This window comes from Schistocerca gregaria, chromosome 9 (genome assembly GCF_023897955.1).
Source record: "Schistocerca gregaria isolate iqSchGreg1 chromosome 9, iqSchGreg1.2, whole genome shotgun sequence".
NCBI classification, from domain to species: domain Eukaryota; kingdom Metazoa; phylum Arthropoda; class Insecta; order Orthoptera; family Acrididae; genus Schistocerca; species Schistocerca gregaria.
In genome coordinates, this window is record NC_064928.1 from 69050892 (window position 1) to 69078830 (window position 27939).

A 27939-nucleotide genomic window follows, 5' to 3' on the forward strand; every position below is an offset into this window, starting at 1 on the left:
TCGTGTAAATTGTTAAAACTATCTATAGTCATGTGGTGTGTTGCAGATTTTGCAGCTGTGTAGTCTTTCAGAGGCTATTGTGAGCGGTCGTAACTATGACCGTATCAAAAGGGAGCGGCAAGGTTCTCTGCCCGAAAGCTCATACTGTCAAAACTTGTTTCTTTCTGCCTCTGAATAAATTGTAACTTGATATTTAGAAGGTGCTTTCTGATAATAATTTTAAATCTGTTTCTTTAAAAATATGCTTTTAGGCACTATTAAAGTGAATAAAATTCCCATTTGTTAAAAGGAGTTTGGTTACGATTTCATCAGTTACTCCCTGGCAACTACTTCCATGTTTACATAGTGTGTTTAAATGTTTTAATGTTCTCGATGAATCGCTAGTAAATAAAATAAATTCTTAAGAATATTCTTTGAAAATAAATCACGGTTCACACTTGTCGTCTTATAAAGGCGTTGCCGATCGCAGCGCCGTAATCTACATCTACATTTCTACATTTATACTCCGCAAGCCACCCAACTGTGTGTGGCGGAGGGCACTTTGCGTGCCACTGTCATTACCTCCCTTTTCTGTTCCAGTCAAGTATGGTTAGCGGAAAGAACGAAAGTCTGAAAGCCTCCGTGCGCGCTCGAATCTCTCTAATTTTACATTCGTGATCTCCTCGGGAGGTATAAGTAGGGGGAAGCAATATATTCGATACCTCATCCAGAAACGCAACTTCTCGAAACCTGGACAGCAAGCTACACCACGATGCAGAGCGCCTGTCTTGCAGAGCCTGCCACTCGAGTTTGCTAAACATCTCCGTAACGCTATCACGCTTACCAAATAACCCTGTGACGAAACGCGCCGCTCTTCTTTGGATCTTCTCTATCTCCTCCGTCAACCCCGATCTGGTACGGATCCCACACTGATGAGCAATACTCAAGTACAGGTCGAACGAGTGTTCTGTAAGCCACCTCCACTGTTGATGGACTACATTTTCTAAGGACTCTCCCAATGAATCTCAGCCTGGCATCCGCCTTACCAACAATTAATTTTATATGATCATTCCACTTCAAATCGTTCCGCACGCATACTCTGACTGTTTACATATCTCTCCTACACCAGTTTCTTTGGTGCTTTAGTGTGGATTCAAAATTTACGACCGATGGTGTCCTCCCTCCTGTTCTGTATCTTAAGAATAGGGTATGGAGCACGCTGTTCCTAATGGAAACAAACCTGAGCTCCATTTAGTTGAGATAACCACGCCTGTCCAACCTTTTCGAGCTTCGGTAGACACACGCGTTACTCCTCTGACGAGCCATCGCCGTCTGTCAGCGTTTCGTCGTCTTCCAGTGCGACAGCCTCGCTCGCCTCCTGCCAACAGGCGCTGCTGCTGGCCGCTCTGGTGGCGATGTCGGCCCGGGAAGGCGCCGCGACGCCGACGCCACCCCCGGCCGCCGCCCCCACCCCGCTGCCCACCTCGGAGACCGCCACTGCCGAAGCACACGACGCGTCGTCGACGCCCTCCACGGAGCGCATCGCACGGCCGCCCGACTTCGTGCCCAGCCCGCAGCTCGAGCCAGGCTCCACCGGCGCAGACGTCGACGGCACCGGCGGCGGGTGGCAGGTGTCCTCGCCGCTGCGACAGCCTCCTCCAGAGGCCGGGAAGTCTGCAGCCGCTGGGCTTCCACAGCACACGGGCTCGGCGTCACACGCCGCATCTGTCAGCCACCGGCTGGCTGACTTCTTCGAGGCACTGCCTCCGAAGCACCAGGTAGGACTTGCCTGGGGGCTCTGTAAGTGATGAGCCATTATTACGGCCTGAAGGTGAAATGGGAGGTACCATACTGCGTGAAGAGTTTGACAGAGCACTGACAGACCTGAGTCGAAACAAGGCCCCGGGATATACTTTCCGGGATGTGAGGTCGTGGTCCAAGAACTTTTCTGCTCCTTACGTTGCTGGACTTCCTCAGAGGCGCTGCTGTGCTGAGTCTTGCCGACTGACTGGTCGGGTGTCTGAGAGCAACTTATATATTGTCAGAAAGGGGGGCGTGGTTGAGGTGACACGTAATGAGCAGTGATAATTTTGAACCTTTTAACTTCAGGACAGTATAAAAAAACTTGCGAAGGATCCTACAGCCAGTGTACTTAGGAAAACAAATAATTTAATTAACTCATCTACCTCTATCCAAAAAGAAGATAAAAGAACTTTGTTGAAAAGTGAAGCTATGTGTCCTCGATTGTATGGTGTACCTAAAATTCATAAAATAGATTTTCCTTTAAGGCCCATAGGCAGTGCCATCAATTCTCCCACTTATGAAATAGCAAGATATTTAACAACTTGTTTACAACCATTTATTGGAAAAACTGACTCATATATAAAGCACTCGCGTCATTTTATTGAAAAACTCTGGCCCCAGAAGATATTCTTGTAAGTTTTGACATTGTGTCCTTATTCACAATGATTCCTGTTAACGAAGTTATGATTTTCATAGCGGATATTTTTCCAGAAGATTTGACTGTTCTTTTCAGACATTGTCTTACATCAAGTCAGTTCCAGTGAGATAATAAATTTTATGAGCAACTTGTTGGAGTAGCAATGGGTAATCCATTAGGCCCTGCGATTGCCAATCTTTACATGGAAAGATTTGAACAATCAGCCCTAGACAAAACTAATAACAAACCATCTCGTTGGTATCGATATGTAGATGACACATTTGTGGTTTGGTCCCATGGCAGAAAGGCCTTGGGCGGTTTCTTTGATTATCTAAATAAAATTCATCCAAAAATACAGTTTACCAGGGAAATAGAAAAAGATAACAGAAAATCTTTCTTCGATGTCTTAGTTATGAGACTGTCCGATAGAAGCTTGGCTTGGAATATAAAGTTTTCGGAAGGCAACACATACGGACAGATATTTACATAAAAATTCTAATCATCATCCACAACAAAAAAGGGGTGTCATAAAAAGTCTTGTCGATCGAGCGGAACGGATATGTACACCTGAACATTTAGATGCTGAAGTGAAACATCTGAAGCAAGCTTTTGAAAAAAAAAAACGCCTACTCAAAAAAAGGAATAAATAGAATTTTGAATCCAAGGTACAGAAGACCAAAAGATAAGAATGAACCACAACGACAGAAAAATACACTAGTTCTTCCTTTTATTAAAAAAGTAACTGATCGGATCGGTAAGATTTTACAAAAACATGACATAAAACCGGGCTTTAAACCAACAAAGAAAATAAGTCAAGTACTACGATCTGTGAAGGATAAACGCACTCCCCTGTCGACATGTGGGATGTATAAAATTCCATGTACCTGTGGTAAAGTTTATATTGGTACTAGCAAAAGAAGCGTAAATACGCTTCTGAAAGAGCATAAAAGTCTTTGTCGACTTGGAAAAATAGAAAAATCAGCTGTAGCGGAACATGCTCTTCAACCAGGCAACCACCAAGTGAAGTTTTCGGATACCGAAGTTTTATCTACAACGTTAAATTACTGTGCACGGCTATACACAGAAGCTATTGCAATTTATAAACATCACGATAATTTTAATAGAAAAGAGGAGGCTAGGAAACTCAGCGATATATGGAGAGTGGCTCTACAAAATTGCTAACAGTTTTTATTTTTGACAAGGTGGTAATCGATAGTCAACCTTATCTTTGCTATGGATTATCACTGTTCATCACGTGTCACCTCAACCACGCCCCCCTTTCTCACAATATATAAGTCACTCTCAGACACCCGACCAGTCAGTCGGCAAGACTCAGCGGAGCATCGCCTCTGAGGAAGTCCAGCGCAGTCCTGGACGAAACGCAAGGAGCAGAAAAGTTCTTAGACCACGACCTCACATCCCGGAAAGTATATCAACAGTCATGTCACCCGTTCGTGAAAGCCTTCATTCTACAAGGCCCCGGAAGTAGACAACATTCCATTAGAGCTACTGACGGCCTTGGGAGAGCCAGTCCTGACAAACCTCTATCATCTGGTGAGCAAGATGTATGAGACAGGCGAAATACCCTCAGACCTCAAGAAGAATATAATAATTCCAATCCCAAAGAAAGCAGGTGTTGACAGATGTGAAAATTACCGAACTATCAGTTTAATAAGTCACAGCTGCAAAATACTAACGCGAATTCTTAACAGTGAATGGAAAAAGTGATAGAGGCCGACCTCGGGGAAGATCAGTTTGGATTCCGTAGAAATATTGGAACACGTTAGGAAATACTGACCCTACGACTTATCTTAGAAGAAAGATTAAGGAACGGCAAACCTACATTCCTAGCATTTGTAGACTTAGAGAAAGCTCTTGACAATGTTGACTGGAATACTCTCTTTCAAATTCTAAAGGTGGCAGGGGTTAAAATACAGGGAGCGAAAGGCTATTTACAGTTTGTACAGAAACCAGATGGCAGTTATCAGAGTCGAGGGGCATGAAAGGGGAGCAGTGGTTGGGAAGGCAGTCAGAGAGGGTTGTAGCCTCTCCCCGATGTTATTCAATCTGTATATTGAGCAAGCAGTAAAGGAAACAAAAGAAAAATTCCGAGTAGGTATTAAAATCCATGGAGAAGAAATAAAACCTTTCAGGTTCGCCGATGACATTGTAATTCTGTCAGAGACAGCAAAGGACTTGGAAGAACAGTTGAACGGAATGGGCAGTGTCTTGAAAGGAGGATATAAGATGAACATGAACAAAAGCAAAACGAGGATAATGGAATGTACTCGAACTAAGTCGGGAGATGCTAAGGGTTTTAGATTAGGAAGTGAGACACTTATAGTAGTAAAGGAGTTTTGCTATTTGGGGAGCAAGATAACTGATGCTGGTCGAAGTAGAGAGGACATAAAATGTAGACTGGCAATAGCAAGCAAAGCGTTTCTGAAGAAGAGAAATTTGTTAACATCGAATATAGATTTACGTATCAGGAAGTCGTTTCTGAAAGTATTTGTTTGGAGTGTAGCCATGTATGGAAGCGAAACGTGGACGATAAATAGTGTGGACAAGAAGAGTATAGAAGATTTCGAAATGTGGTGCTCCAGAAGAATGCTGAAGATTAGATGGGTAGATCAAATAACTAATGAGGAGGTTGTTTTTGTTGTTCTCTTTAGTCCTGAGACTGGTTTGATGCAGCTCTCCATGCTACTCTGTCCTGTGCAAGCTTCTTCATCTCCCAGTACCTACTGCAACCTAAATCCTTTTGAATCTGCTTAGTGTATTCATCTCTTGGTCTCCCTCTACGATTATTACCCTCCACGCTGCCCTCCAATGCTAAGTTTGTGATCCCATGATGCCTCGAAACATGTCCTACCAACCGATCCCTTCTTCTAGTCAAGTTGTGCCACAAACTTCTCTTCTCCCCAATCCCATTCAATACCTCCCCATTAGTTATGTGATCTACCCACCTAATCTTCAACATTCTTCTGTAGCACCACATTTCGAAAGCTTCTATTCTCTTCTTGTGCAAACTAGTTATCGTCCATGTTTCACTTCCGTACATGGCTACACTTCATACAAATACTTTCAGAAACGACTTCCTGATACATAAATCTATACTCGATGTTAACAAGTTTCTCTTCTTCAGAAACGCTTTCCTTGCCATTGCCAGTTTACATTTTATATCCTCTCTACTTGGACCATCATCAGTTATTTTACTTCCTAAATAGCAATACTCCTTTACAACTTTAAGTGTCTCATTTCCTAATCTAATTCCCTCAGCATCACCCGATTTAATTTGACTACAATCCATTATCCTCGTTTTGCTTTTGTTGATGTTCATCTTATATCCTCCTTTCAAGACACTGTCCATTGCGTTCAACTGCTCTTCCAGGTCCTTTGCTGTCTCTGACAGAATTACAATGTCATCGGCGAACCTCAAAGTTTTTACTTCTTCTCCATGAATTTTAATACCTACACCGAATTATTCTTTTTTTTCCTTTACTGCTTGCTCAATATACAGATTGAATAACATCGGGGAGAGGCTACAACCCTGTCTCACTCCTTTCCCAACCACTGCTTCCCTTTCATGCCCCTCGACTCTTATGACTGCCATCTGGTTTCTGTACAAACTGTAAATAGCCTTTCGCTCCCTGTATTTTAACCCCTGCACCTTTAGAATTTGAAAGAGAGTATTCCAGTCAACATTGTCAAAAGCTTTCTCCAAGTCTACAAATGCTAGAAACGTAGGTTTGACTTTTCTTAATCTTTCTTCTAAGATAAGTCGTAGGGTCAGCATTGCCTCACGTGCTCCAATATTTCTACGGAATCCAAACTGATCCTCCACGACGTCCGCATCTACTAGTTTTTCCATTCGTCTGTAAAGAATTCGTGTTAGTATTTTGCAGCTGTGACTTATTAAACTGATAGTTCGGTAATTTTCACATCTGTCAGCACCTGCTTTCTTTGGGATTGGAATTATTATATTCTTCTTGAAGTCTGTGGTTATTTCGCCTGTCTCATACATCTTGCTCACCAGCTGGTAGTGTATTGTCATGATTGGCTCTCTCAAGGCGGTCAGTAGTTCTACTGGAATGTTGTCTACTCCCGGGGCCTTGTTTTGACTCAGGTCTTTCAGTGCTCTGTCAAACTCATCACGCAGTATCTTATCTCCCATTTGATCTTCATCTACATCCTTTTCCATTTCCATAATATTGTCCTCAAGTACATCGACCTTGTATAAACCCTCTATATACTCCTTCCACCTTTCTGTCTTCCCTTCTTTGCTTAGAACTGGGTTGCCATCTGAGCTCTTGATATTCATACACGTGGTTCCTTTCTCTCCAAAGGTCTCTTTAATTGACCTGTAGGCAGTATCTATCTTACCCCTAGTGAGATAAGCTTCTACATCTTTACATTTGTCCTCTAGCCATCCCTGCTTAGCCATTTTGCACTTCCTGTCGATCTCATTTTTGAGACGTTTGTATTCCTTTTTGCCTGCTTCATTTACTGCATTTTTATATTTTCTCCTTTCATCAATTAAATTCAATATTTCTTCTGTTACCCAAGGATTTCTAGCAGCCCTAGTCTTTTTACCTACTTTATCCTCTGCTGCCTTCACTACTTCATACCTCAGAGCTACCCATTCTCCTTCTACTGTGTTTCTTTCCCCCATTCCTGTCAATTGTTCCCTTATGCTCTCCTTGTAACTCTGTACAACCTCTAGTTCTTTCAGCTTATCTAGATCCCATCTCCTTAAATTCCCACCTTTTTGCAGTTTCTTCAGTTTTAATCTACAGGTCATAACCAATAGGTTGTGGCCAGAGTCCACATCTGCCCCTGGAATTGTTCTACAATTTAAAACCTGATTCCTAAACCTCTGTCTTACCATTATATAATCTATCTGATACCTTTTAGTATCTCCAGGGTTCTTCCACGTATACAACCTTCTTTCACGATTCTTAAACCAAGTGTTAGCTATGATTAAGTTGTGCTCTGTGCAAAATTCTACTAGGCGGCTTCCTCTTTCATTTCTTAGCCCCAATCCATACTCACCTACTATGTTTCCTTCTCTCCCTTTTCCTACACTCGAATTCCAGTCACCCATTACTATTAAATTTTCGTCTCCCTTCACTACCTGAATAATTTCTTTTATCTCATCATACATTTCATCAATTTCTTCATCATCTGCAGAGCTAGTTGGCATATAAATTTGTACTACTGTAGTAGGCATGGGCTTTGTGTCTATCTTGGCCACAATAATGCGTTCACTATGCTGTTTGTAGTAGCTTACCCACATTCCTATTTTTTTATTCATTATTAAACCTACTCCTGCATTACCCCTATTTGATTTTGTATTTATAACCCTGTATTCACCTGACCAAAAGTCTTGTTCCTGCTGCCACCGAACTTCACTAATTCCCACTATATCTAACTTAATCCTATCCATTTTACTTTTTAAATTTTCTAACCTACCTGCCGGATTAAAGGATCTGACATTCCACGCTCCGATCCGTAGAACGCCAGTTTTTTTTCTCCTGATAACGACGTCCTCCTGAGTGGTCCCCGCCTGGAGATCCGAATAGGGGGCTATTTTACCTCCGGAATATTTTACCCAAGAGGACGCCATCATCATTTAATCATACAGTAAAGCTGCATGTCCTCGGGAAAAATACTGCTGTAGTTTCCCCTTGCTTTCAGCCGTTCGCAGTACCAGCACATCAAGGCCGTTTTGGTTAATGTTGAAAGGCCAGATCAGGCAATCATCCAGTCTGTTGCCCCTGCAACTACTGAAAAGGCTGCTGCCCCTCTTCAGGAACCACATGTTTGTTGCTTCTCAAGATACCCCTTCGTTGTGATTGCACCTACGGCCCGGCCATCTGTATCGCTGAGGCACGCAATCTTCCCCACCAACGGCAAGGTCCATGGTTCATGGGGGGAGGTATCGAATAGAACTGTGGAGAAGAGGAGATTGTGGCACAACTTGACGAGAAGAAGGAATCAGTTGGTAGGATATCTTCTGAGGAATCAAGGGATCACCAGTTTAGCATTGGAGGGCAGTGTGGGGGGTAAAAATCGTAGAGGGAGACCAAGAGATGAATACACCAAGCAGATTAAGAAGGATGTAGGTTTCAGTAAGTACTGGGAGATGAAGAAGCTTGCGCAGGATAGAGTAGCAAGGAGAGCTGCATCAAACCAGTCTCAGGACTGAAACCACAACAACAACAGATGTTCAAATGGCTCTGAGCACTATGAGACTTAACTTCTGAGGTCATCAGTCCCCTAGAACTTAGAACTACTTAAACCTAACCGACCTAAGGACATCACACACATCCATGCCCGAGGCAGGATTTGAACCTGCGACCATAGTGGTTGTGTGGTTCCAGACTATAGCGCCTAGTACCGCTTGGCCATTACGGCCGGCTGATCTTAGATTGTTGCATTTATTTAATGTCTTCTGGCGCTGGTGTAAGCTCTTTGAAAACATCAGATGTGAGATCAATTTAAAAAATGGTGAAAAAAAATTCTGAAAATCATACAGAAATTAACTTTCTAATCTGAGCCCATAAAATATCTGCAAAAGTAACCAATAACTGTTTAAGAGCCATAACAGAGATTATTCGTTCATCTATATTTAAATTGGATGATGGTGGGACACAGTTGGTGTATGTTTTATTAAAAATGAAACTCCTCCATCAGCTGTGTGTGGCTGAGCACCAGAAGTTCCCGGTGAGACACCTCCATGTGGAGCACGTATTCATCAAAGTGTACAGGCCTGAAGATGGCGTTGACGCAACGTCGGAACTAGTAGCCAAATAAATATAACATCTTAAGAATAGCTGGAAGAGTTTCATTTTTAATAAAAACAGAGATTCTCCTATCAGCAGGACAACGTGGATTCTCGGAAGGTCGTTCGTTTAGTGATATTATTTCCTATAAAAAGAATTTTAAACAAAATAAAAAAATAAATACACAAAAATAAGTAAAATTAACATTAAAAAATAAATACATTTTTTTTAGAGAAAGACGAGAATTCAGTGACGAGGCACACTTTGAAAACACTTTTTACATTATGAAGGAAAACAAACTATCAGACAAAGTGATTAAAGATGGATATCCCAGACATCTCTAAAAATCTCATAGATAGACACAAAAACAATTATAGAAGAGGCCAATAATAAATCTGAAGAAATATTTACAAATAAATGACTCAAACAAGGTTGTAGCCGGTCACCAACCTTATTTAACGTATGTATAAATGATTTGATTAAAACATGGAGACAAAAAGTAAATCAAGTCATATAGATAATAGATATAAACATGTTCATATCGTTATTTATGCAGACAATATTACCACTTTGAAAAACAGTGAAGGTGAGCTACAAAAAGTAGTCTATAAATTACATCAGTCGGGGAAAGGAGAAAATAACCTTCGAATATCAACGAAGAACACAAAAATCATGGCTCATCATCGGAAATACCCTATAGACTCAAAAATAATAATAGATCAAAGACCCCTAGAGCAGGTCTCCAATTTTGGTATCTTAGGATGCGACACAAGCTGTGACATGGACAATGATATAGAAAATATCAACAAATATCAGTCAATATGTGGAGCGATAAACATAACATTCCAAAACACAATTAGGAAGAAAACAAATAAAATTTTCGCAGAACCGTGGCTACACATACATTACTACGTGGAAGTGAGCTATGGATCCCAAAAACAGGCACTAAAACAAAACTAGAAGCAGCATAAATGAGATTTCATAGGAAAGTGAAAGGTGTTACCAGGGAAGCCAATATAAGAAATGAAGATACTAGGAATGAACTAGATATTTATAATATTAAGCAGAAGACTGAACATCATGGAAACATCGCCGACGAAGAATGAGTGCAGACGGCGTCCCACGTGCCGCCGTCTCGCACCAGCCTTGAGGAAGGAGGGACGTGGGAACACCCAGAACTAGTTGGTACTGGCAGGCGAAGACGGGGCGGGCCCTGCCAAGGTACCCAAGCCCTCAAGTACAGAACAAGGAGAAGGAGATTCCAAAATCTAAAATGCCAGCTTGATCTGCGCGTTAGGGGCTATAATCATACGTTACAGGTTTAACACCTGAAGACGAGCACTACAGCTGGAAACTGCGGGCACCTCTTGAGGCAGCATAACTCATGGTGCGCAAATTACCTAGACTATATTCGAGCAATATTTGACAACGAAAGTTCTTGGCGACTTCCAACAAACGTTATACAAAATTTCCAGCCTATTTGAATATGTTTCCGCACTGACATTCCCCACAAAACAATGAAAAGAAAAAAAATTGTCGATAAGTACATTTTTTGCTGTCAGTGCAGTAAACCTTAAGCATCAAGCGCGACATTTTGGCTTATTACGTCTTTGCTACTAAATCTATTCGCAACACAGTTTGTAAACAGTATTCACAATACCGCTAAACGCACATAGAGTATTACCCCACTGTGCTACCTCTAGGTCACATGATACCACGTCATAAAGATTCATATCGGTGAAAAATTATGTCTTCAACGATAAAGGTTTTACACGCTAAGCTCCAAATACGAGGTATGTCCACAAAGTAAGTTCCATTTAGTTATATAAAACAATCGTGTACAGATTCAGAAAAAATATTTTCTGTACAAAAATCTACAACTGTTGAACTACTATTCTACATAGCTCCCGAAACTATGTAGGTACTGTGGCGTGGCACAAGTTTTTGTAAGCCTTCTTCATAGAAGGTTGCCGCCTGTGTGTTGAACAACGTGGTAGCATGTTCTTTCAGCTCGTCATCGTCGTTGTGTCGACCACCAAGGAGAGATGTCAAGTGTAAGAAGAGATGAAAGTCGCTAGGAGCGACGTCCGGGCTGTACGGAGGATGATCAAACGTGTCCCACTGGAATTCCCGTAAGAATTGTTTGGTCACATTCGGCATGTGAGGTCGAGCATTATCGTGGAAGAAAACAACATTTTTTGACAGTAATTCTCGGCGCTTGTTCTGTATCACTTGGTGCAATTTCTTAATATCCTTGCAGTAAACATGTGCATTGATTGTTTGGCGTCGTGGTAAGAAATCAATCAGCAAAATGCGTTTTCTGTCCCAAAAAACTGTGCGCATGACTTTTCAAGGTGTCAAGACTTCCTTAGGCTTAACCGCCGTTGGGGATGAAGTGTGCCTCCATTCCACTGACTGCAGTTTTGTTTCAAGGGTGTCATACAAAACCCAAGTTTCATCCCCCGTGACTGTCTGAGAAAGAAAACCATCGCCTTCTTCATTGTAGCGTGTCAAAAACTGAAGAGCACTGCCCATCCGTTGTTTGTTGTGTTGTTCAGTAACAATTTTCGGTACCCAACGTGAGCAAAGTTTTCGAAATTTCAGTTTTTCAGTAACGATTTCATGAATTAGTGATCGTGAGACTTGCGGAACTTCCATAGCAAGGGCACCAAGTTTTAACTTACGGTTGTGCTTAATCTTCTCTTCAATTGTGTGAACCAGTTCATCAGTAACCACAGACGGACGTCCACTTCGTTCTTCATAGTGAACTTGATCACGTCCTTCATTGAACAGTCTGACCCATCTTCTAACCATAGAATCAGTCATAGCATTTCGTCTGTAAACCTCGCAGATTTGCCGATGAATTGACTTTGCTTTAACTTTCTTTGTTTTAGAAAACGAATCACAGATCTGATTTCACACGCGGCGGCATTTTCAATTACGGCTGACGTTATAAAGAAGCACTACAGAGCACACGTCGGCAGCCGCGATCTGAAAATGGCGGACACGTCTTCTCCTCGACTCAGAGTAACTGCCGCGCATGCTCGGAACCCCGACCGTAGCGCTGCCGCGGATAGAAATGGAAACTAAACTTACTTTGGGGACGACCCTCGTAGTTAACACATTTGTCAAGAATTCAGGCATCTGAAGCTGTTATATGCATGCGAGTTTTTAATTTTAAAAACTGGAGAAAGGGTGAGGTTGGCTTACTGGTCGCATACGAAAAATAGACAGGCAAATTAACTACAGAAGGACCAAATAAATCCCTTAACAAAAGTAAGCTGAAAACAGGTTTATCGAAAGATGGGTGTAAAGCGTTTACGATGATGTACACAAAAACGGTCAAAAAGGAAAAGATAATAAGAGAAGGTGTAAGGACTTGCACACCCTGACATAAAAAAGACGCACCGAATTATCCGAATACGAAGGGAATCGGTAGATGTGGTGTGCGAGTGCACACAAACAAACGATTCCAGTGTCAGAAAAACTGGATGATGTCTTCAAGAGAAAGTGTTGCATAACCTGAGCAAGTCAATAACGTGTTGGTCCTTCTCTGGCAATTATGCGAGCAGTTATTCAGCTTGGCGTTGTTTAATAGAGTTGTTGGATGCTCTTCTCGTGCTACACTCTGTCGAATTGATTGCCGCATTGCTGTTGTTGTTGTTGTCTTCAATCCTGAGACTGGTTTGATGCAGCTCTCCATGCTACTCTGTCCTGTACTAGCTTCTTCATCTCCCAGTACCTACTGCAACCTACATCCTTCTGAATCTGTTTAGTGTATTCATCTCTTGGTCTCCCTCTACGATTTTTACCCCCCACGCTGCCCTCCAGTACTAAATTGGTGATCCCTTGATGCCTCAGACTACGACCTACATACCAGTCCCTTCTTCTTGTCAAGTTGTGCCACTAACTCCTCTTCTCCCCAATTCTATTCAATACATCCTCATTAGTTATGTGATCTATCCATCTAATCTTCGGCATTCTTCTGTAGCACCACATTTCGAAAGCTTCTATTCTCTTCTTGCCCAAACTATTTATCGTCCACGTTTCACTTCCATACATGGCTACACTCCATAGAAATACATTCAGAAATGACTTCCTGACACTTAAATCTATACTCGATGTTAACAAATTTATCTTCTTCAGAAACGCTTTGGGTGCTATTGCCAGTCTACATTTTATGTTATCTCTGCTTCGACCATCATCAGTTATCTTGCTCCCCAAATAGCAAAACTATTTTACTACTTTAAGTGTTTCATTTCCTAATGTAATTCCCTCAGTATCACCCGACTTAATTCGACTACATGCCATTATCCCCGTTTTGCTTTTGTTGATGTTCATCTAATATCCTCCTTTCAAGACACTGTCCATTTTGTTCAACTGCTCTTCCAAGTCCTTTGCTGTCTCTGATACAACAGTTGTCTCATCGGCGAACCTCAACGTTTTTATTTCTTCTCCATGGATTTTAATACCTACTCGGATTTTTTCTTTTGTTTCCTGTACTGCTTGCTCAATATGCAGATTGAATAACATTGGGACAGGCTACAACCCTGTCTCATTCCCTTCCCAAACGCTGCTTCCCTTTAATGCCCCTCGACTCTTACAACTGCCGTACGGTTTCTGTACAAACTGTAAATAGCCTTTCGCTCCCTGTATTTTACCCCTGCCACATTTAGAATTTAAAAGAGAGTATTCCAGTCAACATTGTCAAAAGCTTTCTCTAAGTCTACAAATGCTAGAAATGTAGGTTTGCCTTTCCTTAACCTATTTTCTAAGATAAGTCGTAGGATCAGTATTGCCTCATGTGTTCCAACATTTCTGTGGAATCCAAACTGATCTTCGCCGAGGTCGGCTTCTACCAGTTTTTCCATTCGCCTGTAAAGAATTCGCGTTGGAATTTTGCAACTGTGACTTATTAAACTGATAGTTCGGTAATTTTCACATCTGTCAACACCTGCTTTCTTTGAGATTGGAGTTATTATATTCTTCTTGAAGTCTGAGGGTATTTCGCCTGTCTCATACGCCTTGCTCACCAGATGTCAGGACTGGCTCTCCCAAGGCCGTCAGTAGTTCGAATTGAATGTTGTCTACTCCCGGGGCCTTGTTTCGACTCAGGTCATTCATAGATCGTCAAAATCCGAAGATGGTTGGAGAGCTCCTCGATAATGCTTCAAACGTTCTCGACTGAGGAGAGACACAGCTAACTTACTGGTCAAGGTAGGGTTTGAGCAAGAGATTAGTGCCATTCGGCTTGGCATTGATTGATAGACTCATTGGATGTTCTCTTCACGGACATCGAGGCAAAGTCTTTCCAATTTGCGCGTTAAATTGTCCCCATGAAGTTGGAGGGCCCTGAGCATAATGATCCAAACGTTCTCAATTATGGAGACGTTGCTGGTCAAGTTAGGGTTTGTCCGGCACGAAGACAGGCAGCAGAAACTCTCGCAGTGTGCTGACCGGCATTATGTTGTTAAAATGTAAGTCCAGGATGACTTGCCACCAGCATTCCGTCATCAGGCCACATGAGGCCCACCAGGACCATCCGACCTCTGTGTCATCCGAGGATGCGGATAGGAGGGGCGTGTGGTCAGCACACCGCTCGCCCGGTCGTTACGATGGTATTCTGTGACCGGAGCCGCTACTTTTCGATCAATTGACATCACGAGGCTGAGTGCACCCCGAAAAATGGTAACAAGGCACGGCGGCCTGAATGGTCACCCATCCAAGTGCCGGCCACACCCGACAGCACTTAACTTCGGTGATTTGACGGGAACTGGTGTATCCACTGCGGCACGGTCGTTGCCCATGGCTTGCCCTGAAGGGCAACAAAACCGGACTTAGGGAATGGTGACTTACCGCTGTAGAGAAAAACAGAGATTGGAATACATCCTGCAAATAATAGAGGACGTAGGTTGCAAGTGTTACTCTAAGATGAAGAGATTGGCACAGGCAAGCAATTCATAGAGAGCCGCATCAGACCTCCCTGAAGAATGTGTCCTGTTCAGAGAGTATTCAAGAGTATATCGTCATGAGAAATGCACCACTCGCCACCAGCACTCCTCGCGCTATATTTACAATGTTCATTTAGAGGTCACAGATTTAGTTACAGGCTATCGGAAATAATGTAGTTGGGGATCAAGAAATTACATACACACTCTCTGATCAAAAGTATCCGGACACCTGGCTGAAAATGACTTAGAAGTTCGTGGCGCCCTCCATCGGTAATGCTAGAATTCAATATGGTGTTGGCCCACCCTTAGCCTTGATGACAGCTTCCACTCTCGCACGCACACGTTCGGTCAGATGCTGGAAGGTTTCTTGGGGAATGGCAGCCCATTCTTCACGGAGTGCTGCACTGAGGAGAGGTATCGATGTCGATCGGTGAGGCCTGGCACGAAGTCGGCGTTCCAAAACATCTCAAAGGTGTTTCATAGGACTCAGGTCAGGACTGTGTGCAGGCCAGTACAATAGAGGGATGTTATTGTCGTGTAACCACTCCGTCACAAGCCGTGCATTATGAACAATTGCTCGATCGTGTTGAAAGATGCAATCGATATCCCCCAACTTCTCTTCAACAGTGGGAAGCAAGATAGTGCTTAAAACATCAATGTAGGCCTGTGCTATGATACTGTTACGCAAAACAAGGGGTGCAAGACCCATCCAAAAAGAACACGAACACAGCATAACACCAACGCCTCCGAATTTTACCGTTGGTACAACACACGCTCGCAGATGACGTTCACCGGACATTCGCCATACCCACACCCTGCCATCGGATTGCCACACTGTGTACCGTCATTCGTCACTCCACACAACGTTTTCCACTGTTCAATCGTCCAGTGTTTACACTCCTTACACCAAGCGAGGCGTCATTTGGCATTTAGCGGCGTGATTTGTGACTTATGAGTAACTGCTCGACCGTGAAATCAAAGTTTTGTCACCTCCCGCTTAACTGTCGTAGTACTTGCATTGGATCCTGATGCAGTCTGGAATTCCTGTGTGATGGTCTGGATAGATATCTGGCTATTACACCTTACGGCCCTCTTCAGCTGTGGGCGGTCTCTGTCAGTCAACAGACGAGGTCGACCTGTCCGCTTTTGTGCTGTAAGTGTCCCTCCATGTTTCCACTTTACTCTCGCATCGGAAACAGTGAACCCAGGGAAGTTTAGGAGTGTGAAAATCTGGTGTATAGACGTATGACAAGTGACAATCACCTGACCACGTTCAAAGTCCGTGAGTACCGCAAAGCGCCCAATTCTGCTTTCTCACGATATCTAATGACTACTGAGGTCGCTGACATGGAGTACCTGGCACTAGGTGGCAGCACAATGCACCTAATATGAAAAACTTTCGTTTTTGGGGGTGTCCGGATACTTCTGATCACATTGTGTAGGTAACCATGTGTACCTACGTATTAGCAATTCCATTTTCCTGTTTAGATCTGTTACTGTTGTTTGAAGCTGTGCTCACAGTAATGGAACAGAGACTACCAGAGAGATTTATGGAATATTCCGTCGGTGCTTGGAGAAACATCTCAGTCTTCTGACTGGTTTGAAGCGGCCCGCCACGAATTCCTCTGCTGTACCAGCCTCTTCATCTCAGAGTAGCACTTGCAACCAATGTCCTCAACTATTTGCTGGATGTGTTCCAATCTCTGTCTTCCTCTACAGCTTTTGCCCTCTACAGCTCCCTCTAGTAGCATGGAAGTCATTCCCTCATGTCTTAGCAGATGTCCTATCATCCTGTCCCTTCTCCTTATCAGTGTTTTCCACATATTCCTTTCCTCTCCGATTGTGCGCAGAAACTCTTCTTTTCTTATCAGTCCATCTAATTTTCAAAATTTGTCTATAGTACCACATCTCAAACGCTTCGATTCCCTTCTGTTTCGGTTTTCCCACAGTCCATGTTTCACTACAATGCTACAATGCTGTACTCCCGACGTACGTTTTGAGAAATTCCTTCATCAAATTAAGGCCGATATTTGATGTTAGTACACTTGTCTTGGCCAGGAATGCCCTTTTTGCCATTGCTGGTCTGCTTTTGATGCCCTCCTTCCTCTGTCTGTCACTGGTTATTTTGCTGCCTAAGTAGCAGAATTCCTCAATCTACGTCGTGACCGTCAATCCTGATGTTAGTTTCTCGCTGTTCTCATTTGTACCACTTCTCATTACCTTCGTCTTTCTTCGATTTACTCTCAGTCCATACTCTGTACTCGTTAGGCTGTTCATTCCATTCTGCAGGTCGTGTAATTCTTCTCCACTTTCACTCGGGATAGCAATGTCATCAGCGAATCGTATCACTGATATCCTTTCACCTTGAATTTTAATTCCACTCCTGAACCTTTCTTTTATTTCCATCATTGCTTCCTCGATGTACAGATTGAAGAGTACGGGCGAAAGGCTACAGCCTTGTCTTAACCCTTCTTAATACGAGCACTTCGTTCTTGATCGTCCACTCTTATTATTCCCTCTTGGCTGTTGTACATATCGTATATGACCCGTCTCTCCCTATAGCTTACCCCTACTTTTTTCAGAATGTCGAATATCTTGCACCATTTTACATTGTCGAACGCTCTTTCCAGGCCGACAAATCCTAAGAACGTGTCTTGATTCTTCTTTAGTCTTGCTTCCATAATTAGCCGTAACGTCAGAATTGCCTCTCTCGTGCCCTTACCTTTCACAAAGCCAAACTGATCGTCACCCAGCGCATTCTCAATTTTCTTTTCCATTCTTCTGTATATTTTTCTTGTAAGCAACTTGGATGCATGAGCTGTTAAGATGATTGTGCGATAATTCTCGTATTTGTCAGCTCTTGCCGTCTTCGGAATTGTGTGGATGATGCTTTTCCGAAAGTCAGATGGTATGTCGCCAGACTCATATATCCTACACACCAACGTGAATAGTCGTTTTGTTGCCATTTCCTCCAATGAATTTAGAAATTCTAATGTAATTTTATTTATCCCTGCGGCATTATTTGACCTTAAGTCCTCCAAAGCTCTTTTAAATTCTCATTGTACTACCGGATCCCCTACCTCTTCCAAATCGACTTCTGTTTCTTCTTCTATCACATCAGACAAATCTTCCCCCTCATAGAGGCTTTCAATGTATTCTTTCCACCTATCCGCTCACTCCTCTGTATTTAACAGTGGAATTCCCGTTGCACTCTTAATGTTACCACCCTTGGTTTTAATGTCACCGAAGCTTGTTTTGACCTTCCTGTGTGCTGAGTCTGTTCTTGCGACAGTCATTTCTTTTTCGGTTTCTTCACATATTCCGTGCAGCAATTTCGTCTCAGCTTCCGTGCACGTCCTATTTATTTCATTCCTCAGCGACTTGTATTTCTGTATTCCCCGATTTCCCGGAACATTTTTGTACTTCCTTCTTGCATCAGTCAACTAAAGTATTTCTTCTGTTACCCATGGTTTCTTCGTAGTTACCGTCTTTGTACCTATGTTTTCCTTCCGAACTTCCTTGAAGGCCCTGTTTAGAGACGTCCATTTTCTTCAACTGTACTGCTTAGTGAGCTATTCCTTATTGCTGTATCTGGAGCCTCACAGAATTTCAGTCGTGTCTCGTCATTCCTTAGTACTTCCGTATCCCACTTCTTTACGTATTCATTCTTGCTCACTAATGTCTTAAACTTCAGCCTATACTATATTGTGAACTGAGGGTATATCTACTCCTGGGTACGCCTTACAATCCAGTATCTATATATATTTCATTTATTTACTGGTTAATACTCAGTACGTTCAACACAGCCTCATTCTCTCGGGTCAGAAACATATTGATGACTGTTTTTCAAGACTTTTTGTAAGTCTGGATGAAATAATGTTGTTCTTCTTCACCCATTGTATATTTACACTACTGGCCATTAAAATTGCTACACCACGAAGATGACGTGCTAGACGCGAAATTTAACCGACACGAAGAAGATGCTGTGATATTCAAATGATTAGCTTTTCAGAGCATTCACACAAGGTTGGTACCGGTGGTGACACCTACAACGTGCTGACGTGAGGAAAGTTTCCAACCGATTTCTCATACACAAAGAGCAGTTGACCGTCGTTGCCTGGTGAAACGTTGTTGTGATTCCTCTCGTAAGGAGGAGAAATGCGTACCATCACGTTTCCGATTTTGATAAAGGTCGGATTGTAGCCTATCGCGATTGCGGTTTGTCGTATCGCGACATTGCTGCTCGCGTCGGTCGAGATCCAATGACTGTTAGCAGAATAAGGAATCGGTGGTTTCAGAAGGGTAATACGGAATGCCGTTCGGGATCAAAACAGCCTCGTATCACTAGCAATAGAGATGACAGGCACCTTATCCGCATGGCTGTAAGCGATCGTGCAGCCACGTCTCGAACCCTGAGTCAACAGATGGGGACGTTTCAAAGACAACAACCATCTGCACGAACAGTTCGACGACGTTTGCACCAACATGGACAATCAGCTCGGAGACCATGGCTGCGGTTACCCTTGACGCTGCATCAGAGACAGGAGCGCCTGCGATGGTGTACTCAACGACGAACTTGTGTGCACGAATGGCAAAACGACATTTTTTTGGATGAATCCAGGTTCTGTTTACAGCATCACGATGGTCGCATCCGTGTTTGGTGATATCGCGGTGAACGCGTGTATTAGCCATCACCATACTGGCGTATCACCCGGCGTGATGGTATGGGGTGCCATTGGTTACAGGCCCTCGGTCACCTGTTGTTCTCATTGACGGCGCTTTGAACAGTGGACGTTACACTTCAGATGTGTTACGACTTGTGGCTCTGCCCTTCATTCGATCCTCGTGAAACCCTACAATTCAGCAGGATAATGCACGACCGCATGTTGCAGGTCATTTACGAGCCTTTCTGGATACAGAAAATGTTCCACTGCTGCCCTGGCCAGCACATTCTCCAGATCTCTCACCAATTGAAAACGTCTGATCAATGGTAGCCAAGCAACTGGCTCGTCACAATACGCCAGTCACTACTCTTGATGAACTGTGGTATCGTGTTGAGGCTGCAAGGGGCAGCTGTACCTGTACACGCAATTCAAGCTCTGTTTGACTCAATGCCCAGGCGTATCAAGGCCGTTATTACGGCAAGAGGTGACTGTTCTGGGTATTGATTTCTCAGGATCTATGCACCCAAATTACGTGAAAATGTAATCACATGTCAGTTCTTGTATAATATATTTGTCCGATGAATACCCGTTTATCATCTGCATTTCGTCTTGGTGTAGCAATTTTAATGGCGAGTAGTGTAAATTCCCCACTGACGGAACGTGGCGAGAACATAGGATATTGGGTGGCCGAGGGGCGGATTTTTGGAACGTTTCCCAGAAATCCCTCAAGGACACGAGAGCCGTATTAGAAGGCTGGAGGAGGTAACGGGTCATGTAGACCGAGGTACACTAAGGCGGCTTCTCAGAGCTGTGTGAAAGACAAGTGGTAGCCGCAAACGCAGTCAGCCTTTCCTACAAGTAGAGTCAGGGCCACCACCTTATTACGTAAATAGTATGAAATAAGCTGCATTCTGTGCCCTGACTTATTTTCAGCCAATCAAGGTAAAAGACCAACTTACAGAAATGGAAATACAAGAAGCGCTTTTTAAGAAAAGTCTGTGCGCTTCCTCTGCAATTTTGAATGCGAGCAGCAATTTTCTGCTGTCATAGTGGAGAAACGCAGGATTCCTCCTCTACACCAGTAGCATAGTGGAGTAGGGAGGAACATCAACGAGGACAGTCACATGGAGCCGGGTTCAAGAACGTGGTTCCCACCGTTCGAGGCGTTCGGCCCAGCCTGCCGCTTACTTCACTGTACGTAAGTGCGCGGTTAGCATTTGCACTGCTTTCCCTCTAAATAGCCCGCAACTTGCGTCTTCCTTTCATGTTGTGAGTTTTCTTTTTGTAGTGGATTTCTTGTACTTGAGCCGTGAGTTGATCTCCAGTAATACTGCATTTGCAAGCTGTTCAGACTAAGAAAGGTCAATAGCCTGTGGACCCCCTCTGGATTCCAGATAGCATTCAGATGTCTTAAGCATTTTTCGGTGCAGTCAGTGTGGACAGGAATTTATGTGGACAGGAATTTTATCTTATGTCTGGGTAATTTCTTTATGTTTGTAATTCCATGAGCAGTAATTTGGCTACCTATGATATGCTGAAGGCAACGGCCTTGCCGCAGTGGTAACAACATTTCCCGTCGGATCACCGAAGTTAAGCGCTGTTGGGCTGGGTTTTCACTTGGATGGGTGACCATCGGATCTTCCGAGTGCTGCTGGCAGCGGGGTGCACTCAGCCCTTGTGAGGCAAACTGAGGAGCTACTTGACCGAGAAGTGGCGGCTACGGTCTCGGAAACTGGCATACGGCCGGGAGAGCGATGTGTTGGTCACACGACCCTCCATATCAGCATCCAGTGACGCCAGTCAGCTAAGGGTGACATGGCGGCCGGTCGGTCCGTTGGGCCTTCATGACCTGTTCGGGAGTAGTTTAGTTTTTATGATACGGTGCACTGTTAGTTTCCCTTGATCAAAGTATCATTTTATTTTTCAATCAATAAATTAAAGAGTCAGCTATCAAGTATGGCAAAAAAAATTGGTTCAAATGGCTCTGAGCACTATGGGACTTAACTTCTGACGTCATCAGCCCCCTAGAACTTAGAACTACTTAAACTTAACTAACCTAAGTACATCACACACATCCATGCACGACGCAGGATTAGAGCGGTCGCGCGGTTCCAGACTGTAGCGCCTAGAACCGCTCCGCCACTCCGGCCGGCTAGCTATAAAGTATAATTGCTATTTCTGTCCTACAACCATTTGATGATCTGACCCTATTCTCTAGATAAATATCGCCATAGGCTCTATATGCCTGAATTGTGCACTCACCGTGTCGGTATTCCAGTATAAAACACGTGCCATTATCTCGAATGTTTCTTTCTTAACCAAGAAAGGTAATTGTTTTATCCTTATTCTTTCTTAATTTTTGGTGTTTATGTATTGCTAATTAGACTTCGCCTACATCTGCGATGAGCAGCGTGAATGGTTTATTATTGACAGTGTCGTTCTATGGCGTTATAAACCAACAAAGTATTGGACAGCTCGTAGAATTAATGCTCTCTGGAGTCTGCAAGTGTGGCAGGCAGCTTGCATTCAGTAATGCTGAACACCAGTCGATTCAGCACTAGACACAAAGACGTAACATTACATAGTTATTGCTTCCTAAGCTGTTTTTCGTCTGTGACTATTGTTGTCTATCGGATAGAGCATCAAACTCCATCCCTGTGGGTCTCGGGTTTCATATTAGATAAGAACGGGGATTCCTTTCCATTCCCTCCTGCCTCGTGTGTGGATGTGTGTGATGTCCTTAGGTTAGTCAGGTTGAAGTTGTTCCAAGTCCAGGCGATTGATGAAGTCAAATGTTAAGTCCCATAGTGCTCAGAGCCATTTGGACCACTCAGTCCAGGAAGGCGCCAAGTGCAGTCGTTCTGCTATCAAATGAGTACTGGCGATCTTTTCTGAGAGTGACCTTGTGGATGACATCGGAAGGTCACTGAGGCTTTTTGCGGATGATGCTGTGGTAATCTCAATGTAGACAAGTACAACGCGCTGCGAATACATAGAAAGAAAGATCCCATATCATTTAGCTACAAAATAGCAGGTCAGCAACTGGAAGCAGTTAATTCCATAAATTATCTGGGAGTATGCATTAGGAGTGATTTAAAATGGAGTGATCGAATAAAATTGATCGTCGGTAAAGCAAATGGGCAGAAATGCAATCCGAAAACAAAGGAAGTAGGTTACAGTACACTTGTTCGCCCACTGCTTGAATACTGCTCAGCAGTGTGGGATCCATGCTAGATAGGGTTGATAGAAGAGACAGAGAAGATGCAACGGAGAGCAGCGCGCTTCGTTACAGGATCATTTAGTAATCGCGAAAGCGTTACGGAGATGATAGATAAACTCCAGTGAAAGACTTTGCAGGAGTGACGCTCAGTAGCTCGTTAAGGGCGTTTGTTGAAGTTTCGAGAACATACCTTCACCGAGGAGTCAAGCAGTATATTGCTCCCTCCTACGAATATCTCGCGAAGAGACCATGAGGATAAAATCAGAGCCCACACAGAGGGATGCGGACAATCCTTCTTTCCACGAACAATACGAGACTGGAATAGAAGGGAGAACCGATAGTGGTACTCAAGGTACCCACCGCCACACACCGTCAGGTGGCTTGCGGAGTATGGATGTTGATGTAGAAAATAGGCTGGGGCGATGAGCCTATCGCCCTCCCCCTCACAGCGCTGCCACTCGGCGTAGCCGTGCGGTCTCGGACGTATTGACACGGTTCGCGCGGCTGTCCCCGTCATCAAAATAAAATAAGAGAAATCAGAGCTCGAACAGAAAGGTTTAGGGGTTCGTTTTTCCCGCGCGCTGTTCGGGAGTGGAATGGTAGAGATACAGTGTGATTGTGGTTCGATGAACCCTCTGCCAAACACTAAAATGTGAATTGCAGAGTAATCATGTAGATGTAGATGTAGGTTCGAGTCCTCCCTCGGGCATGGGTTTGTGTTTTGTCCTTGGCGTAAGTTAGTTTAAGTTAGATTCAGTAGTGTGTAAGCCTAGGGACCGATGACCTCAGCAGTTTGGACCCATCGTCCTTGCCACAAATTAATTTCCTCCTAACGCCATAGCGAACAAAGGCGACACTACTCGCTTCCAGATCAATATCCCGGCCGCTTTTTTCTTTTTATTCGGTCATCAGTCTTCTGACTAGTTTGATGCGGCCCGTCACAAATTCATCTCCTGTGGCAACCTCTACATCTCAGAGCAGCTTGCAGCCTACGTCCTCTATTACTTGTTGTTGTTGTTGTCTTCAGTCCTGAGACTGGTTTGTTGCAGCTCTCCATGCTACTCTATCCTGTGCAAGCTTCTTCATCTCCAAGTTCCTACTGCAACCTACATCCTTCTGAATCTGCTTAGTGTACTCATCTCTTGGTCTCCCTCTACGATTATTACCCTCCACGCTGCCCTCCAATATTAAATTTGTGATCCCTTGATGCCTCAAAACATGTCCTACTAACCGATCCCTTCTTCTAGTCAAGTTGTGCCACAAACTTCGCTTCTCCCCAATCCTATTCAATACCTCCTTATTAGTTACGTGATCTATCCACCTTATCTTCAGCATTCTCCTGTAGCACCACATTTCGAAAGCTTCTATTCTCTTCTTGTCCAAACTATTTATCGTCCATGTTTCACTTCCATACATGGCTACACTCCAAACAAATACTTTCAGAAACGACTTCCTGATACATAAATCTATATTCGATGTTAACAAATTTCTCTTCTTCTGAAACGCTTTCCTGGCCATTGCCAGTCTACATTTTATGTCCTCTCTACTTCGACCATCATCAGTTATTTTACTTCCTAAATAGCAAAACTCCTTTACTACTTTAAGTGTCTCATTTCCTAATCTAATTCCCTCAGCATCACCCGATTTAATTTGACTACATTCCATTATACTCGTTTTGCTTTTGTTGATGTTCATCTTATATCCTCCTTTCAAGACACTGTCCATTCCGTTCAACTGCTCTTCCAAGTCCTTTGCCGTCTCTAACAGAATTACAATGTCATCGGCGAACCTCAAAGTTTTTACTTCTTCTCCATGAATTTTAATACCTACTCCAAATTTTTCTTTTGTTTCCTTTACTTCTTGCTCAATATACAGATTGAATAACATCGGTGAGAGGCTACAACCCTGCCTCACTCCTTTCCCAACCACTGCTTCCCTTTCATTCCCCTCGACTAATAACTGCCATCTGGTTTCTGTACAAATTGTAAATAGTCTTTCGCTCCCCGTGTTTTACCTCTGCCACTTTCAGAATTTGAAAGTGAGTGTTCCAGTCAACATTGTCAAAAGCTTTCACTAAGTCTACAAATGCTAGAAACGTAGGTTTGCCTTTTCTTAATCTTTCTTCTAAGATAAGTCGTAAGGTAAATATTGCCTCACGTGTTCCAACATTTCTACGGAATCCAAACTGATCCTCCCCGAGGTCCGCATCTACCAGTTTTTCCATTCGTCTGTAGAGAATTCGCGTTAGTATTTTGCAGCTGTGACTTAAACTGATTCTTCTTGAAGTCTGAGGGTATTTCCCCTGTCTCATACATCTTGCTCACCAGCTGGTAGAGTTTTGTCATGACTGGCTCTCCCAAGGCCGTCAGTAGCTCTAATGGAATGTTGTCTACTCCGGGCGCCTTGTTTCGACTCAGGTCTTTCAGTGCTCTGTCAAACTCTTCACGCAGTATCTTATCTCCCATTTCGTCTTCATCTACATCCTCTTCCATTTCCATAATATTGTCCTCAAGTACATCGCCCTTGTATAAACCTTCTATATACTACTTCCACCTTTCTGCCTTGCCTTCTTTGCTTAGAACTGGGTTGCCATCTGAGCTCTTGATATTCATACACGTGGTTCTCTTCTCTCCAAAGGTCTCTTTAATTTTCCTGTAGGCAGTATCTATCTTACCCCTAGTGAGATAAGCTACTACATCCTTACATTTGTCCTCTAGCCATCCCTGCTTAGCCATTTTGCACTTCCTGTCGATCTCATTTTTGAGACATTTGTATTCCTTTTTGCCTGCTTCATTTACTGCATTTTTATTTTTTTCTCCTTTCATCAATTAAATTCAATATTTCTTCTGTTACCCAAGGATTTCTAGCAGCCCTCGTCTTTTTACCTCCTTGATCCTCTACTGCCTTCACTACTTCATCCCTCAGAGCTACCCATTCTTCTTCTACTGTGTTTCTTTCCCCCCATTCCTGTCAATTGTTCCCTTATGCTCTCCCTGAAACTCTGTACAACCCCTGGTTCTTTCAGCTTATCAAGATCCCATATCCTTAAATTCCCACCTTTTTGCAGTTTCTTCAGTTTTAACCTACAGGTCATAACCAATAGATTGTGGTTAGAGTCCACATCTGCCCCTGGAAATGTCCTCCAATTTAAAACCTGATTCCTAAATCTATGTCTTACCATTATATAATCTATCTGATACCTTTTAGTATCTCCAGGATTCTTCCATGTATACAACCTTCTTTTATGATTCTTGAACCAAGTGTTAGCTATGATTAAGTTGTGCTCACTGCAAATTTCTACCAGACAGCTTCCTCTTTCATTTCTTAGCCCCAATCCATAATCACCTACTATGTTTCCTTCTCTCCATTTTCCTACTGACGAATTCCAGTCACCCATGACTATTAAATTTTCGTCTCCCTTCACTACCTGAATAATTTCTTTTATCTCATCATACATTTCATCAATTTCTTCATCATCTGCAGAGCTAGTTGGCATATAAACTTGTACTACTGTAGTAGGCATGGGCTTTTTGTCTATCTTGGCCACAATAATGCGTTCACTTTGCTGTTTGTAGTAACTTACGCGCACTCCTATTTTTTTATTCATTATTAAACCTACTCCTGCATTACCCCTATTTGATTTTGTATTTATAAACCTGTATTCACCTGACCAAAAGTCTTGTTCGTCCTGCCACCGAACTTCACTAATTCCCACTATATCTAACTTTAACCTATCCATTTCCCTTTTTAAATTTTCTAACCTACCTGTCCGATTAAGGGATCTGACATTCCACGCTCCGATCCGTAGAACGCCAGTTTTCTTTCTTCTGATAACGACGTCCTCCTGAGTTATCCCCGCCCGGACAACCGAATGGGGGACTATTTTACCTCCAGAATATTTTACCCATGTGGACGCCATCATCATTTAATCATACAGTAAAGCTGCATGTCCTCGGGAAAAATTACTGCTGTAGTTTCCCCTTGCTTTCAGCTGTTCGCAGTACCAGCACAGCAAGGCCGTTTTGGTTAATGTTGCAAGGCCAGATCAGTCAATCATCCAGACTGTTGCCCCTGCAACTACTGAAAAGGCTGCTGCCCCTCTTCAGGAACCACAAGTTTGTCTGGCCTCTCAACAGATACCCCTCCGTTGTGGTTGCACCTACGGTATCGCCATCTGTATCGCTGAGGCACGCAAGCCTCCCCACCAACAGCAAAGTCGATGGTTCATGGGGGACCTCTATTACTTACTGGATGAATTCCAATATCTTTCTCTACAGCTTTTGCCCTCTACAGCCCCCTCCGGTACTATGGAAGTCATTCCCTGACTTTTAACATATGTCCTATCATCCTGTCCCTTCTCCTTGTCACTGTTTTCCACGTATTCCTTACCTCTCAGATTCTGCGCATAACCTCCTCCTTCCTTACCTTATCAGTCCATCTGACTTTCAGCATTCATCTGTAACACCGCATCTCAAATGCTTAGATTCTCTCTTGCTCCAGTTTTTCCACAGTCCATGTTTCACTACCATACAATGCTGTGCTCTAAACGTACAGTCTCAGAAATGTCTTCCTCAAATTGAGGCGTATGTTTGATACTAGTAGACTTCTGTTGGCCGCGAATGCCCTTTTCGACAGAACCAGTCTGCTTTTGATGTCCTCCTCTCTCCGTCTGCCTAGGTGGCAGAATTCCGTAACTTCATCTACTTCACGACCATCAATCCTGATGTTAAGTTTCTCCCTGTTCTAATTTCTACTACTTCTCATTACCTTCGTCTTTCCTTGATTCACTCTCATCCAATACTCTGTACTCATTAAACTGTTGATTCCGTTCAGCAGATCATGTAATTCTTCTTTACTTTCACACAGGGTAACAATGTCATCCGCGAATCGTATCATTGAT

General features: G+C 43.2%; 1 protein-coding gene across 1 annotated transcript in view; it reads left to right on the plus strand.

Annotated features, from left to right (window-relative positions):
* Window positions 1–27939, plus strand: part of LOC126291427 (MHC class II regulatory factor RFX1-like) — a 140685-nt gene that overhangs the window by 34822 nt on the left and 77924 nt on the right. Inside the window, exon 2 of the mRNA XM_049984943.1 lies at window positions 1368–1757. Within this exon, the coding sequence (XP_049840900.1) occupies window positions 1368–1757 (390 nt within the window). The remainder of the gene's footprint in view (window positions 1–1367; window positions 1758–27939) is intronic.